This window comes from Lepisosteus platostomus, chromosome 4 (genome assembly GCF_059453375.1).
Source record: "Lepisosteus platostomus isolate fLepPlt1 chromosome 4, fLepPlt1.hap1, whole genome shotgun sequence".
Taxonomy (NCBI): domain Eukaryota; kingdom Metazoa; phylum Chordata; class Actinopteri; order Semionotiformes; family Lepisosteidae; genus Lepisosteus; species Lepisosteus platostomus.
In genome coordinates, this window is record NC_142614.1 from 55469258 (window position 1) to 55487482 (window position 18225).

At 37.4% G+C, this 18225-nt stretch overlaps 1 protein-coding gene across 2 annotated transcripts in view; it reads right to left on the bottom strand.

The window, feature by feature from the left end:
• ap3s1 (adaptor related protein complex 3 subunit sigma 1) overlaps positions 1 to 18225 on the bottom strand; it is a 38367-nt gene that overhangs the window by 616 nt on the left and 19526 nt on the right. Inside the window, exons 5-6 of one of the 2 annotated variants that reach the window (XM_088629919.1) lie at positions 14793 to 14900; positions 9358 to 9399 (exon numbers count right to left, since the gene is read on the bottom strand). In XM_088629919.1, coding sequence (XP_088486045.1) covers positions 9364 to 9399; positions 14793 to 14900 — 144 coding nt within the window. In that variant the 3' untranslated portion in view covers positions 9358 to 9363. The remainder of the gene's footprint in view (positions 1 to 9357; positions 9400 to 14792; positions 14901 to 18225) is intronic. The other variant, XM_088629918.1, reaches the window with a different exon arrangement.

Sequence of the window (18225 nt, forward strand, 5' to 3'; positions counted from 1 at the left end):
TTAACAATACAATACCATGAAACAACAACAACAGCACAGAGCAAAATAAAACAACCCATTTTAAACTCACTGTACATTTACAGGCATGAACAGACCATATTCAAGGCACAGACTCCATCCGCATACAGTATGTACGAACTACAGTACATAAATAGATGCACATGCACATTTTTCCATCTTGAAATGGTTTATATTCAAAACATACAATGTAGGACACAACATACAAGAAGAGACAGAATTGTAAAACGCTGTTTTGGGGAATGTCATCCCCACTAGCTGTTTTGGAGTATTTACAGAGTGGAAACAAGACAATGCCAATAAACGAGGCAAGTAAAATTACAGATTTTCTACATGTGGAAATACAGGACACACAGCATGGAAATGTATTTCAAGGCTGTCTTTAACATATTAGTATAATGATCAATACCACAACATAAAATCCTAGTGCATATTGAAGGGATATGTATGCTTTTACATAAGTCAGGGCTTTCTTGAGATAGCAATTACTCATGAAAACACTTTCAATTTACTGTGTTTTTAAACTACTGTGTTAAAAAAAAAGGCATACACACTGGTAACTTAGCGCAAGGTCAGATGTCAACCCCAATTTTTCTGTTTGTGTTGTTTGTGTTCTCTATCACGAAGACATGCCACCTTAATTACCTAACAGAGAACTGTTCATTTACTCGGTAAATGCACAGTGTATGCACTGTATAGTAAATACACAATGGCTCTGTTTTTGGTATTAAACTAAGTCAATTTATAAGAAAAGTATCAAGCATTGAGGGCTTTATGAGATAACACATAAATACTTCATACAGTCCCCTGAAAAAAAATCCAAAACCCTCCAGTAGAAGCAGATTTGTTTACGGTATCATGAATTGCAGTGACCCTTAACAGACAAGTGTGCTACCTTTCTTTTGCTTTCCAACAACCAAAAGAGCTGTGTCATTCAGCCTGGTGTTAGGTAAGAGTGGACATGGGTCATATATAATGATGTAAGACATGGTGGAGAAATGGTATATTTTCTACTCTTTATCAAACTGATGATGCAGTATGGATTTTGTAATAAGTATGAGAGAGGAATAATAAGGCGTGAAGGGCAGAAGGAAGTGGTATTGTGGGTACATTGAAAACTGTGAGTGTACAGCCTGTCTGTATGTTTCCAACTCGGCATGGTCTGTGTCACACAATGCACAGCATCCGTGTCTGGTTACATACTCATACCATGACTTGCATAGAAGCCCAACTCCAAGGCAAACATGTGAGGGATCCCCTTGAGAGAAATGATTGCATTTGTGTTTTTTTTAGTCAAATAGTAGCAGCAGCCTTGTGAGGAGCATGCCTTGTTTTTAGAAAACTAATTAATACCAAATGCTGACCCGAAGGATATTGGGAATTTATTAACCAAATACTTCAACACACTTAGTACTAAAAACAACAGGAAGTAATTGTTATAACAACTGAAAATCTGAGAATAAATAACATATTCCAGCAGCTATATCCTCTTGCAACTCAACTGCCACTGAAGCTCAGCAGGTGTGAGCCTGGTCAGCACCTGGATGAGAGACCTCCTGGGAAAAACTAAGGTTGCTGCTGGAAGAGGTGTTAGTGGGGCAAGTAGGGGGAGCTCACTCTGCAGTCCGTGTGTGTCCTAATGCCCCAGTGTAGTGACAAAGACACTATACTATAAAAAAGGCACTGTACTTCAGGTGAGACATAAAACTGAGGTCCCGACTCTCTGTGGTCATTAAAAATCCCAGGGCATTTCTAGAAACGAATAGGGGTGTTACCTTGGTATCCTGGACAAATTTCCCACTGACCTTTATCAATCATGGCCTCGTAAATAATCCTCGTCTATGAACTGGCTTTTTTTAAAATTAAAAATAAAGATAATTTCCACAACGTGATTTTGTTAATTGTTTTTTTTTAGAACCACTTCCAAGATTTGTTACCCAGCAGGCTCTTCCAGCGGGTTTATTATTTTTATAAATGATCTAAGAAAATAAATATTTAATCCAAGTTGAGAGGGAAGCCCCTCCTGTTTCATTGCCACCTACATGTTGTTTCTTAAAAGTGGAGTCATACTACATTCAGCCACTCAAACACCTCCAAGTGAAATTCTGCTGCTCCTTTTCCAGAGCGTGTGGGTTATGCAGTAGATGAGCATGGCAGAGTGGCCTTTTGGTTTGATTTCCAGCTGTATGCTCTACAGAAATAACTGCACAATAACCATACACTGCGCTTTAGAACCACACATTTGTTGGTCACATCTTTTCTTTGAAGTGACGGAGCACATTTTTTCTCTCATTTTACTTTAGAAGAATGTTCTGATTCAGACATAAAACATTTTAAATGAAATGTCTTGAATTTGAAAGGCACTTTTACTTCTCCAAATATGTACAAAGTATGATACAATTACATTCTGGAAAAGGGCACAAGCATTTTAAGTATGACAAATTTGTTATTCCTGTGAGGAGGAATGCAATATCGTATTGGGCCAAAATATTACGTACTTTACTATACAAAATAGCATTAACAGAGTGGATAATAATAAATCCTACAAAGATTAACATAACATACTGTTAAAACATTCAATGGTTTGCCATAATAATAATAATAATAAAAGTAAACCCAATGGAAAGTAATTTTGGTGCCTCAGTTACATACAAACTTTCACAGCACTTTTGTATTTGGGACTCTACCAGTGCAAGCTTTACTGCAGGCCGTGATAGTGCGCACCTCCTTGTGATAGCCTCCTTAAGAGTAAGTTTAACTCATGTTCAGGGTAATTCACAGGTGAACCATGAACCTTACCAAGGGCTCTGCAACTGCTGAAGCACGACTTATATTGTTCAAATGTCAATGTGCACTCTGAAGTGCCTAAGAAAAGTCAGATGCTGAAAAACTGATTTTTTGTAAAAATATGTATTTGTTAAAAAAACAACTGAAATAAGACCTGGGGCATCTGCACATCTGAAAAAGTAAAACAACAAAAAGTGTAAGCACTGCCTAAGCATGTTAATAAATGTCTCTTGAAAGCTTAATCACTTTATATTTGGTAATCCGCCAATATTTCTGCAACCAGAATTCAAGCATTTAACTGTCAATTCCAAGGTGTCAACATTATGTATGACTGCCATTACTGTTAGCTGATAGTTAAGGCCTATTATGGCACTAAGTTAGTTTTTTTCCCCCCCAAAAGAGATTAATGGCAATACAAGACATTTTAAAGATTGTGTTTATATATTTACTACTTTTTTTGCTATAAAGAAACCACATTAAATGTTTTATCTAACCATCACCCCTAGCTGATGTTAAAAGTGCTTAAATATTTTAGTTTTAATATAGAATATCATCTCTTCTTTTTATTCTCTTTAATCCTGTGTGGAGTTGTTGTTACATTGAGGTTTACCATTTTATTGTTCCTATTCGAGAAGTATCTAAGAGGACACCTCACCACTTTTATATGAATTACCCCGACCACAAGTTACTGTTTTTACTTTCTACACATGAACTTTGAGAAAACAAAAAAATTAGGCTCACTGTTGAATTAAGGGAAAACTGTCATAAGGTACAACAAGGACTTTTAAAGGCATTTCTGATATTGATGTTAAGATACAGTATACATAATGAATTAACTTGAAACCACTACTGCTGTTGCGATCTGAAGCCTTGAACACTTAATTTTGATTTTTTTTCCCCATATACTCTACATAGGACAACTGAACTAGTTTCAAATCATTTACTATGAGACGGAGAATCTTTTTTTTTTAACTTGTGCCTGAAGTGAAAATAAAAGTAAGGCACTTCGGGTTAAGAATAATCTTGTTTTAGTAAGAAAGTTCTAGAATGGTACATACACAGACACAATATACAGTCATGCACTCTAGTAATGACAATGAGGTTACAGCAGGCACACACTTATCACTGCTTCCAGGAAGACATGCGGCACAGTCACAGGAACATTATCGATTGTATACTCAATGAGGAAAGAGGAACAATGGGGCCATGCAAACAAGCTGATCCAGGAAAGCGTCTGATCAGAAAAGCAAAACAAGCTAGAGGAAACGGGAGAATTTAGTTCAGGGCTTATAAGGTGATGTCTGCTGATCCATACCAGACCATCAGCTGGGGAATAAACCCCAGTGTAACTTCAGAACTTGATTCAGGATATTGGCACTCATCATACTGTGTATAGATCACATCAGGTTAAATCTCCTTGTTTCTTTCAGTCTCTTGTAAATTCTGAAATGCCACCTTTATTGAGCCTTTACCAAAGATGTTTAGTTATTTAAGGCTCCTTAATATTGAACTAATTTTCAAAGCATGTAAAGAAACATATGGTCTATGCATGTCAAACAGAAACTCAGTGTTTGCCTTTTATTTAAAACTACTGTATTTGGCAGCAAATATAATCACTTGTGGACATGTAGTTCCCAACCTGGGTGCTAGAGGTGGGTGTGTGACATTGCTTCTATCAATTAGCAGCTTTTAAGTAGATTAGTCAAGGCACCATTGCCACTCAAGCAGCAACACAGAAGCACGAAGGGTAGCGATTGCTTTGTGATTTACATTACCACGGCACTTATAACACGAATGGCATTGTTAAAGGGGAACTGCAGTCCCAGTTTCTCAAATCTGTTATTAAATCTCGGTAACAAAATTAATTCATTGATGGTGTAGAAAAACTTTAGTAATTCAGAATTAAGCACTACTTGTGATGTGAAGCGACCCTTCCTGCTCACTAGTCACTGCAATGACTAACCCTGACATTATAATAACCGCCAAATATAAAAAATGGTATTGCAGTGACATTTTAACCCCAATATCCTGGCTATATTTCTCTCTGGTATTGTACATTTTGACCTCACTGAATTCAATTTCTCAATCCTTTACCTGATCTGCAGTGCATTGGGGCTGATGTAGAACCCAATTCATACAGTTGAGTTTTACATGTCAGTGTATTGAAAGTAGCACTATCCCAGATGTAAACCACTTAGGGATGGTTTGGAATGGAAAGTGTTAGAACACTAATTTATAAACAGTTATGACAGATACTTAAACTAAAGGGTGACCAAAACTAAACTGGGATACTTTTGTGCAAGGAAAAAGAAAACACATTTGAACCAATATAATCTGTTGGATTGTAATGTCTTTGAGAGTGCTTCAGGGCAGTAAATTATTTAAAAACTGATTTGATTTAGTAATAACTACATTTTCATATCCAGTAGTTCATTTCACACTATAGCTAAAGCCTTGGAAAAACACACTAGTTGCCTTATGCTACAGTTTTCTCAAATCTAATAATTTTACCTATGCCACCCTTGTAGTATTAAGATGATGACTAATTGAACATTATTGCTCATTTTAACCACAATAACCTAAAAAAATGTAATAATGATCAGCAGTTCCCCCAGTTTCAGCAGGGGCCATGCATGCCCAGCCTTTGCTTCACAGATGAAAATGTTTTTAGGAGTATCTGTGGTTGCTTTCTGTGCACACTTCAACCTTTACATCACTCTGGTGAATGTTAATCTTGGTCTTATCTATCTTCTAAACTTTAAGTACTTTTCTGGCTCATTTTGTACTTCAGAGGAACTTCTACGGCACGTTAGAGGTAATGTCATGGTTTGGATGAAACGGTCTAGAGTAAAATATTGAGGTTTCCAATCCAACACTTAGGGTACGTTAAAATCACTGAGTACAACACAACGTATGTTTTTGTTCTAAAACGATTAGATGCATGCATGAAATGATGCAAAAATAAAATAGTGATGCATATTAATCTCATGATTACAAATACAAATTGCACACTGTGAAGCAAAAATAATAGATTAATGGAGTGGTGGCATTGTGGCTAAAGATCTGCACCTGTGGCTGGAAGGTTGTCGGTTCAAATCCTGCAGCCAGCAGAGGGATCCTACTCTGTTGGGCCCCTGAGCAAGGCCCTTAACCCCAACTGCTCCAGGGTGCTGTATAAATGGCTGACCCTGCGCTCTGCCCCCAACCTTCTTTCTCCCCGTCTGTGTGCCTGTGTGTCTCTTGGAGAGCAAGATGGGGCATGCGAAAAGACAAATTCCTAATGCAAGAAATTGTATGCGGCTAATAAAGTGATCTTATCTCTTACTGTCCCAAACGTTTGGGAAGGTATTTCAGGATACCAAAAAGGAACGTCGTCTTGAATAATCAAGAACAATGTACCCTCAAGCTGTGGTTCTAGAAAAGCTATGTCCCATAATTTAGAGAAGACTTCCACTGTGAAATGGCTGAGCTTCAGAAGCTTTGCCAGCTTAACTGGTGTATTCACAAGTAAGCTTATCATGATGTACTTTCCCAAATCCATGCAAGACCTGTTCAATGCTAGATAACCCCTTCAAAATTGTGACTTAATATTTAAATTCTATGTAAATATTAATTCCATCATTATGCGTTTTGAAATCATTAAAAAATGTCTACATTAAAATAAAAAAGACAGTAAGGTAATCTAATACAGTTACCCTTTCTCCTAATTAATAGGCAAAGTCTATTTTGCATGACACCTACTTCAGTGAAAATAGTAGGGTTTAGAGTATTTTCATCCTCTTCCACCAGGGAGACACCCCATTACATCAAAAAAATGTTATCTGTAATTCAGAATTCTTTGGTTGCTTACCAGCTGTTCAATTAGAGGAATAAATATATTATTTAAGCTTTGGAACATCAAAATCCTGTTTAGCTACCTTACAAGGACAATGTTTTGCCTTTTTCCTAAAGAAAACAATACAGTTCTAAAAAGGTGCTAATTAATCAATTAATAGTATACAGGTAGTAGGTACAAAAAATAGAAATACCAATGTTAAGTCACTTATTAGGGCACTGGGCCATCACATCCAGCCAGTAGGCTGGCAGTTTGCACGTTTCACCACTTCCATGAGAAAGGAAATCAACTCACACCTGGCCGTTGGCGGTGGAAAACACTTTCTTGTGCTTTGCTCCAGGTTAACCTACAAACAATCCATTAGGTTCAGATCTGGGGACTGAGAAGGCCATGACATATGAAAACGATTGATGTCATACTCATCACACCACTGTACAACTGCATGATCTTTGTAGATATGGTCACTGTTATCCTGGAAGTCAATACTCCTGACAGGAAAGAAATTCTGCATCATGGGGCACATGTGATCATGGAGTTACATTAAGCAATGATTTTCATTTTCCTGGCCTTCGAAGGGAATTAATGCACCCAAACCACAAACTACGAAAATCACAGAACTACAGAACCCTTCACTGTTGGAACCAAGCACTCAGAGTTGTAGGGAGTTATTTAGTTTGGCACAACATATGCACTCGTCCATTTCTACATGAAATGGTGAAGGATGACTTGTCTGGCCATATTGCCTTTCTCCACTTCTCTGCAGTGCCCAAAATCTTTGCACCACTGGACTCATGTACAGTACTTGGAGTTCCAACTGTGATGAGCACTTTGTGATGTGACTATGGTATCCCACTCTGTGGGGTTCTCAGCACACTTGCTTTGCTAACACCACAGGCTGAAATTTCTATTATATGATTTGCTTTCCTGTTTCGACTTGCGCTTTGAATTTATGTACATATATTACAATCGGAGTAGTATCATTCACTGTTGTCCTTTGCTGATGATGTCTTTCCCTCCATCTTATGACTAATCCATACTTCCAGTATACGTTGTGCAACATTTACCAAGGTGTTTCTATTTTTGTGCCCACTGAGTGCATATTTGGTTCACTACTGTACATTATACAAGATACATGTTTCTTCTAGCAAGTTATAATCACTTTATTATGGCACCTTAAGAGCAAGTAGCATTTTAAAACTGTAAAATTGCTGTCTAACCCTAAGATTGAAAACTTCCCTTAACTCGCAGGTATTACCAGAATTATTCTTAATTATACCTTTATATCCAATTAACTACAGCCATTATAAAATGACATGGTAAAATCAACAAATCTTAAATACTTAATTTTTAAAACTGAAACCTTTCTTCAGCAACCTACGAATCTTCCTGGGCTGAAAGTAAAACACTGTATGTAATAAAATGATGGGAGTTCGGAGTGCAAAGACACATTTAACAAAACTGAATTTCAATACTGTACAGTCAGTGCAGTTCTGTGCACACCACCACAAAAAGAAAACAAAATAAGTTCTGGCGATACATTGCAACTGAAAAGTGGAGAACTCCCTGTTTTTACAAATGAGATGTCCTTTGGGAACAATCTTGACCATGATTTGAGACTTTGGGGTTTACCTATAATTTTCATTTCAGAGCTGTACTTGAGATGCCTGAGCTCCACGGAAGTCTTACCTTAAACAACCAGACCCAAAAAGCAAGAAAAAACTACTACTGGCTCTCTTAACTACTTTTATTTCTCACAAAAGTGCAATTATATTCGTATAATTAAATGAATATATACTGTATCAGTAATACGTAACTTTTAACCCCCATCGGGTTTTCCAGATAATCACTGCAAATAACTATGAGTAAGAATTTCCCTTGGCTTAGAAGTTCATATAGTAGGTTTATAATTTATAAATATATGTATGCTATATATAATAAATTGTTTATGGAATATGCTACAGTACTTCCATAATAAAATGCCACAAAACTTTTTTACTAAATTAAGCATAGTTTATAACGTGAAACCCCCAATTCCTCTAAGGTCCTATAGGCACTAAAGGCAAGTGCCTTTGTTCTTGATTATGTCAAGTGTTTTTCAGTCCTTAATTCACTGTTGCATAACTCCCTTGGCAAAGTTACATACCACATGAGATCAGATATGGAAAATATTTAAGTCTCTACACCTAACATCTTTCATTTTTCCCCGCAAGACAAAGTTTGGGAAACAAAAGTTAAATGTAGTAAAAGAAAACAAAATGTTCTTCCACAAAAGTAAAAGTTCAAAAGGGGAAAAATACGGTCCAGATTACCGGTTTAAGAGACATTCTGGGGTCTGCCTTAAAGGCTTAAGCGTTTATGGCATCATTTGGCTTTCAAATATTTAGTCAACGGCAGACTATATACAGTAGCACATACAAATGTACATACAGTACATACAAACATACCCCAACCACATTAAAACAAGCACCCCCAAACAGACTTTCTAAAAAACTTCTGTACCCACAGTATACATATCAGCCTTTTTCACAAGCATCTGTGTTTTGTCCCTTCATAAGCATTATTGTGCTTGTGCCCAGTCTATTTTTTTGCTTGGTGGTGTTTTATCCATGTCAAGACTGCTTATTTTAGCATGACAGAGATCTGCACACACATATTTCCATGTGTATATAGAGATACTTTTTTCTTTGGCTGTTGCTTTGTTTGAAAATCCACAGTACCTGTGTCTACCTGTCCTGTCTGGGAGACTGAAAGATAAAGGTCTGTAAGAGAGAAGAATGGAAAGAACTAGAAAAGGTCAGGAGATTAGGAGAAATGAGGAATGAATCTTAAAGCACATAAAGATTAAGTACAGTACCATAGTAACAGAAAGAGTGATGTGACCTACCATAGACCAAAGGGTAACTGAAGACCATTCTGGTCTCCACAATGATACTTTCATATGCGATTCAAATATGCTACCACTTTATACAAAATTGACTGTATGAAAAACTCAAAAGGATATAAATCATGAAGTCCATGATGCCAGTCACTAGTGGCATGTGTATAAGGCATACTATACAATTTTTATTTTGAAAGACCATAGGATTCTTAGTATCTTATTTGTGATTATGCACTGTACAAAAATAAAGGTTAGTAAATTCAACCATTGCAGGACTAATGTAAATATAACACTGAAGGGTGAAGTCTTTTTAGCTTTCTGTCTTTAAAAACTTATCTACAAGTTAACAAAACAAACTGCTGACTAGTTGGACACCTCTGTAAATTAGAAAGCAAAATTAACAAAGTTAATTTCAAATTAATAATAGAGGTTAACAATTTAAAAAGTGAATTGCAAATTAAACTTTGGTTATAAAGGAGACAGAAATATTAATTACATGATTAAGATTAAAGAGAAAAGAAAGCCACTTCATAATGTCTTATGCATATGAATCACATTAACTTTTTCAGCCATTTTGAACTGCCAGGATCACACTGGAATTATTTTTTATTTAAAGCAGCTTGAACAAGGTACCATAAGAGATCAGTCCAGTGTACTGCTGTAATACATTAATTCAATCCCAATTTTGAAGGAAGTCAGGTCTATGGTAGGTCTGAGAAGAGGAGACAAGAGAACAGATTTGATGTTTCAGGAGCAGTCAAAGACTTGCTATACATCTGTCATGAATGATTCAATGGCTTTGGGGTGTAGCCATTTCAATGGCTTAATTTGGGTTCTTGCAAAACTTTAATTTATAAACCAGCGACTTCAATGTTACGACAGCAGTTTCCTTGGGTCTAAAATAATTAACATACTGATTTCTGAACTAAATCTCTTACATTTGTGCACATTTACTGTACTGACACGTTCTGAAATTACTTTTTTTCTGGTGGGATCTAAAGCAAGTCTACTTCAAGACTTCAATTTTAAATACAGTACCCAATTTTGCACACAACAAATTTCCAGGGTCATCTGGCGTACCCCCGGGGGGCGCTGTGTTTGAAAACCACTGCTCTAGAAACTGCTACAGCTCAACTTTGCATTCAAACTTTCCCCTTGAAGTTAAAAGGAACTACAGTCTCACTTTCTCGGATCTATTATTACTGAAGATTAAATCTAGGCAACGAAATAAACTGACTTTAATCTCAGCATTTTTAAAATTCCGAATTAAGCACAAAATTGTGAACTTTGCGAAAGTACCGTATGGTCGGCATACTCGCTGCTGCAAACTCCTGGTCTCACCCATAGGCGAGAGCGAGAGTTCACGCGAATTCTGACGTGAGGTGGCTCTTCCTGCTCGTTAACGGAATGTACGAGTGAAAAAGCACAGGTTGTGCAGCAGACATTTCACCGCAGAAACGTGATCTGCATGTGGAGTTAACACGTAAGATGCCGGCAAAACCGTCTCGAAATCAAGAGCAATATTTCTACTGGATTAAAAGAGATGTATTCACAAGCCTGTTTGTTTACAATTTAATATGTCCACTTCACGTAACCGATGCTCTGTTGCCTCGTTCTGAATCGCAGACTATAACGCCGCGCATACCTGGAAATTGTATCTGTTTTTAGGGGTAAACTGGAGGTTTTTCACGTTATCGTGTACATTTTACTTTCACTGTGGCTTGAAATTAACTCTTCAATGCCGATTCCTTTTAACTCCGAAATACAAAGACAGTTTTATAATCCCTCTTTAAAAAACAGATTCACAGGCTGCATTGCAGTTACTGGAAACGACAACAATAAACATTACCCAAGAAAACATCTGTAAAACGGTGTAGCCTTTATATTGAAAACCTTATTGAATGGAATTCTATTTCATTTCGTTTCCGATTAAATTAAATGTGATCTAAGTTATACTTGAAAGTCACATTCGCAATTTAACTAGCAAAACTTCAAATGAGGTGATGCTACACAAGAGAAATGGAAATATTTAAAAGTAAATGCACGATCAATGAAGGCGATCCCTTAGAGAAAAGAAAAGTTGATTTTGAAGACCTGGTTAAGGATTTTAAATAAGTGATTCACAAAATATTAAAACACTAATTCTAACAGAAGTACATTCTCTTTATTATATAGTTAATAGCAATACCCATCTTTAAACAGTACAAGAGCAAAACCTATATCTTACCATTATTTTTGTGAACGACAGCTACATTTCTAATGAGGTATATTCTTAGATGTACATATATTTATATTGCGATAAGAACATTTATTTCATTTTGCATTTAATCATTTAAGTAATACTGAAAAGCTGTTAACATTCCAGGAACTACTGTTTTATACAACTCTTTGAAAAATTTAATATTTACTGAAGGTTTCATCAGTTCTGGGATTTGTGTGTGTGTGTTTTCCTTTATCTACACAACATCTGTAAAAAATCATTCAAAGTGGCTCACTAAAACTCTTGACCTTCAATGGTTTTCTAACCTTTAACTTACTTTTTGTTCCGACATTTTGAAGTGTACACTGTAAGAATACAGTGCTTATTTATGCAATACAAGAGATACCAAGGAAGGTCAAAGAAACAAAATATCATTAGGTACAATCTGGCAAAATAAAACAAAAAAGATTTTATGAAATGTTTATAGGCATTGTTTTCTAGCATGAAGATTTTACATTTTTGCTGAAGCCTTCCTGGAAAGTATTATCTGGTAATTCTTGGAAAACGTGCAAGTAAATGTGTCACAAGAGAAACAGAACAGTTTTAAAAAACAGTTCACAAATATGTGGTGTAATAAGGCAAAACTGATGCAAAAGTCCCATGACACTTGTTGGGAATAGGAACTGTTACTGTATATGTATCAGTGAAAATTATTCACAGCTAAGTGATAAGTCAGTTGGAAGACAGTCTTTAATACAAAGTAATAAAGCTCAATTCCTTCTCTTATTTGTCTCTTCAACGGCTCATTTTACAGAAGTTAGAAGCACTGTTCTCTCATGTGGGTTTCTCTGGGTTTGCATGGCTCAGAAATACAAGCAGCATATTAAGCCCAGAGAACTTTATTTACAAGCCTGTTTGCATTTCTCATAATTCCTGTACTACAGAAAACCTGTTTGGTTCAAGGTGGCTTCTACAGTCAAACATGGGGTCACATTGGCCAATTTTCAGGCAAACCGTCAGTACAGACCAGGGACAACCATGTACATGTACATATTGTGCCCCATTTTCAAAGCTATTTCTCAGCTAAAGTTGAGCTGGCTGGTCTGGCCAGGGCGTACTTAAACGTGTCCACCATTCTTTTCTCAACTGTAGCTGGATGTGGTTCAATTTCACTGCGTAGGTTCATTGGACATATTTGCAGATGTGTGAAATAAACAAGTGGGATACGTTTTCTCTCTTACATCCTCTAATCTTGCCACCTGGAGAACTAAATTCTACCAGTCCTACTGCTCTATAATTTTTTTTTAGAAAAAAGGGAGTCTATTGGGATAGATAATCCAAAGCGCACTTAAATGTGTCCACCATTCTTTTCTCAGCTGTAGCTGGATGTGGTTCAATTTCACTGCGTAGGTTCATTGGACAAATTTGCAGATGTGTGAAACAAACAAGTGGGATTGGTTTTCTCTCTTACATCCTCTAACCTTGCCACCTGGAGAACTAAATTCTACCAATCCTACTGCTCTATAATTGTTTTTAGAAAAATGGGAGTCCATTGGGATAGATAATGCAAAATTTTGTTGACGTAATCTTCCCCAATGGACTCCAACTGCTCTACAAGCACCAGAGGAGAAGGAAGCAACACGGATATAGATTAATTCAGTTATTCCAGGAACCCAGCAAAAGTATTAACTATGGGATAATAAAATAACAATGTAAATATTCATTAACTTGTAAATATCCTAATGTGAATGAAACCACCTGAATGATACTTTCAAACTTACTTCTCGGTCTTAAGGTGCATAAGGTAAAGAGTACCAGATAATTAGCTTTTATTCCAAAAGTTATTTTCTATGACCTAAATTCCCATAAAGCTGAATAAAGTGCAACATAACCCTGGAAGTTAATGCAATAATCAAGACAGGAAACAAACAGAATAAAGTCAATTAGAAAAATACAAGACCTTTGAACATTTAGGCAAATGTGAGGTTTTTTTTAAATTTCACTTAACCTCTATAGGGGGCAATTTTAAAACACTTTTTGGAGAATATTTTTTGGGGGTTTTGTAAGTTTTCATTTGTCACATGATTTAATGTAAACACCTAAATGTGGAGGTTTATTTTTGGGTCTCTGGGCATTAATGAATAATTTAATAGCCATTTATTAAAACAAACTATAGCTTAATTGACACGGGGAGAGGCTGACATCAGAAAGGCTGACTCAGTGCTTCAATTAAAATCAGATGTTGAAAAAATACTGAAAAGTAGAAACAGAAAAGCACTAAAGGAAGTACAACAGGCCAATTGCAATAACACAATCCTTTTCAGTAGCAAGGTTTAGATTATACAAGACTGAGGAACTGTGTTTTAATTTGAATACAACTTTAGCCATTTTGTCGGTAAAATATCCACATTTCCTTATAAACAGGCTACACATATACTGTACACTTAAGCATGTATTTATAGTATCCAAATGTATACAGACATCTGAGCAAAACATGAATCATTCAGGTGACAATGTATATCCTGCTCAGTCTGGAAGTCTTTGACTTAAATACCATCAAATCTTACTGCATCTTTCTCCATTTTCATGGCAAAACCCTTTTTGGTTACAACCAAGAATTGAAATTGCAGTTGAAAAATCTGTGAGTTTGAAGAGAAACCCGGATGGGGCAGTGCATCTATAGTATAATACACAGAAACTTAGGTGCACATTTCACATCATTCATGTTTGAAGAGAATTCCTTCCAATTAGTCTTTTTTCTTGAAGAAGAGAGCATTTATTTCCTTCACAACTGCTTAAATCTAGGTTATAGTGCCCCGAAAAGTTATAACTGAAATGAAAGCAAATATTAAGCTTAAAAAAAATCTTGTAACGTAAAACTGAGGCAGCTAGACAAATGCTTGCACTTTTCAAAGCTGCAACATGCATAAGCCACAGTCAAACAGCAGCAGCAAAATACATAAGCTAGCTAGGTCTTTGCATCAGGGATTATACACAAGGAAGAGGGGGTAGATGCAGGGTTTCACAGTCATGCTAGTACAGGTACAGGACATGATTGCTATGGAAGGTCTTACCTCTGACTTCTCCATTTTGTTTTGGGCATCAACCTGTGTAACAATTTCATTCATATTCGTCTCCAGTACCATTCCTCCCATCACCATCTCAGCCAGGATGTTGTGAACCTGATAGACACAAAAGTAAATACAAAGCAAATCAACATTCACTACATAATTCACTGTCATATTTGGCCAGCAGCCAAATCACCCTGCAACTCACAATTGTCAGCCCACTGAAGCTCAGCAGGTGTGAGCCTGGTCAGTACCTGGATGTGAGACATCCTGGGAAAAACTAAAGGTTGCTGCTGGAAGAGGTGTTAGTGGGGCCAGAGGGGGCGCTCACCCTGTGGCCTGTGTGGGTCCCAATGTCCCAGTATCGTGATGGGGACAATATACTGTAAAAAAGCGCCGTCCTTCGGATGAGACGTAAAACCGAGGTCCTGACTCTCTGTGGTCATTAAAAATCCCAGGATGTTTCTCGAAAAGAGTAGGGGTGTAACCTCGGCATCCTAGCTAAATTTCCCATTGGCCTTTACCAATCATCACCTCCTAATAATCCCCATCTATGAACTGGCTTCATCACTCTGTTCTCCTCACTGATAGCTGGTGTGTTGTGAGTGTTCTGGCATACTACGGCTGCCGTCGCATCATCCAGGTGAGGGCTGCACATTGGTGGTGGTGGAGGGCAGTCCCCATTGCCTGTAAATCGCTTTGAGTAGAGTGTCCAGAAAAGTGCTTTATAAGTGTAAGCAATTATTATTCCCAGAAGCCAATTAACCTACTAGTATGAATTGATCCCCTTGTAAAAGTTGAATAAAAAGATTATTTTTAGTTCACATGTGTATACCATCCATTCATTCATTTTCTAACTGCTGGTTCCAATTCAGGCTCGGGGGGGAGTCAAATCCTTTCTCACAAAGCAGGGTACACAACTCACACCTGGGCCAAATGTTCCTAGAAGCCAATTAACCAGTTCATCCAATTCAGGGGGAGCCCGAGCCTATCCCAGCAAGCAATGGGCGCAAGGCAGTACGCACCCTGGATGGGAGACCATTCCATTGCAGGGCACACACAGACACAGGCACATACACACTCACGGCTGGTCCAATTATCTACAGTACCAGTAGTAGGAAACTGGAACACCTAGAGGAAACCCACGTGAACAAGGGGAGCACACAAACTCCAGGCAGATAAGACACCAAGTCCGGAATTGAACCCAAGGCCTCAGTGCTGCAATGTTAACCACAGAGCTACTCCTATATTTTAATATCCTATTTACATTTTAAAAAGCCCTACAAATCAATTGGAAATAAGTATGATGCTAATGAATTCTGTGTAGTAGTCATTTCCAAGGAATCATCAACCGGTACGTCCAATAGATTATCTGCCCTGATCTGTAGTTCTTTTGGTTATGTCCTTGCACATAAATCCTTGTAGCTACTCTATACATCATTAAATAGTTTAATCAGTCATTAGTAAGACCACCTTTGAAAAGTCTAACACTGCCAACACAAAAAGCTACACTGTCATGCTAACCCTTTTAATAAACAATGTTTTTCAGATGCATTTAAGTCTGTGTGCCGCTCCTCCAGTTGGTGAAAAACCTGCGATAATGAAGTGTGGAGCTTGCAACACACTGATGCCTCTGTCAGTCTCTGACAGATTCTGACAAAACATGTCAGTGGATCAGATCCGCAGGTTCTCATGCTCTCTGTGCAGCACAGTTGCAGCTGACATACTGCCACTGTCAGCAAGCTAAGAGAGGCTACAAACAAGAGGAGGGCATTCAGCCCATCTAGCTAAAAGAGAGACTTAACCTGGAATTCAGCCCAGGCCACAGCAGTGAGTGTGCCTAATCCTAACCCTAGACTTTCACAGAGTGCAGTCTAGCAACATACGCAAGACGTAATGGCGAATATACTGTAAAAATGGGTATGCACACTATAAATTAAGGATTTTAGAACCTCTCCCACTATCATGTTTGAAACAGATTAATCAATTAGCATTGCAGAATTAATCATTATTAATCGGTTAATATCTTGAAGTCTTCAGTGACATAGGAAATCTATATGCATCGCTTTTGCTACAGATAGCTGTGATATTGGCTGAACCTTGTCATTTGTATGACAAGTCATTTTATACTCTGTACTAAAAAGTACAGAGTGACAACAGGGTTTCAAAACTACAAGGGCATTCAGAACAACATCAGCTTAAAATTAATAAAACATGAGATGTTAATTACCAAATCACTCCAAAAACAACAAACTATTTTGTCATGTATGAATAAATTTCCAAAGAAAAACAAGATATTTTCGCATGCCTGCAGAGCAATAGGAAATACCAACATTCATCTAGGGATTTCGTAAAAAGAGTGTCTTTGTACAGCTTTTGAACAATGTTGTTATTTGTAACACACATGACTGGAGAGTGCAGTTGAGTAATCCCGGAAACTGGTGCATATTTGTTCAAGATGGTACATAGTTTAGAAAATAGTAGGTAGCCTGGGGCTATGAAAATTTGGCCCTCAAATCCTGGGAAAGATTTTGTGATCCATTTCGTTTAATCGGGGATATTAAAAAGTTTTTAAAAGCTGACGTGCCCCCAGGCTGGGTGCTGTCAACAAGGGGAAAAGTCAGTATTTTGTTGTAGATGTGTTCCAGATGCTGCTGTAATGAACCATTATGAATTCAAAAGTTTTCTTTACCAAAAAATAGAACAAACACTGCATATCAAACAGTGAAGCAGTGATCCTACATGGTCATGGAGTTCTTTTTTTTTTTTTACTTTTCCCCATTTTGCTTGTTTTTTTTGGCCTCCACCCCTAATCTTAAGTAATTCTGAAGAATATCAAGAACAGCCCCATTTCGTGAAATGCAGAGGTAAAGAGAAGCCAACAAGCAGTGTTTATTTTAGTACATCTCAAAAGATATACGAGGTGTGATGGAGGTACCAGAGCTCTTAATCATCAGTTGTGCTTAACATCAACCATTAATCAGTCATTTCAGACATCATAATCATATGCTATTAGGCCCACTGTATTTCTGAAACAATTCTACTGTCAGCACGTCCATAGTGTTTCAGAATCTGAAAGTATGATCTCCCACTAATCCCATACTGTACTGTATATGGGGCAGGTCCCAGAGCAGTGAATGCTACAGAAATGACATCACACTGATAAACCTAGGAGGCGCCTAATCCGGCTGCTACAGAAGATGAATTTCTGACTTAGAAGAGTTCTCTGCTGTCTAGGGTGTAGTGCACTGTGGCTCTGAGCCCCGTGACAGAATCCTAGCAGGGGCAAGAGCTACAGTACATGTGTTACAGTATATACATGTATATATAGCCTGTGGGTAACCAAATCGACAAATGCTATTTTAAGTGTAAAATTCTCATCTTTTTTTCCCACAAAACCATGATTTAAACATATTTTTGGTTTTACGCCTACAATGGG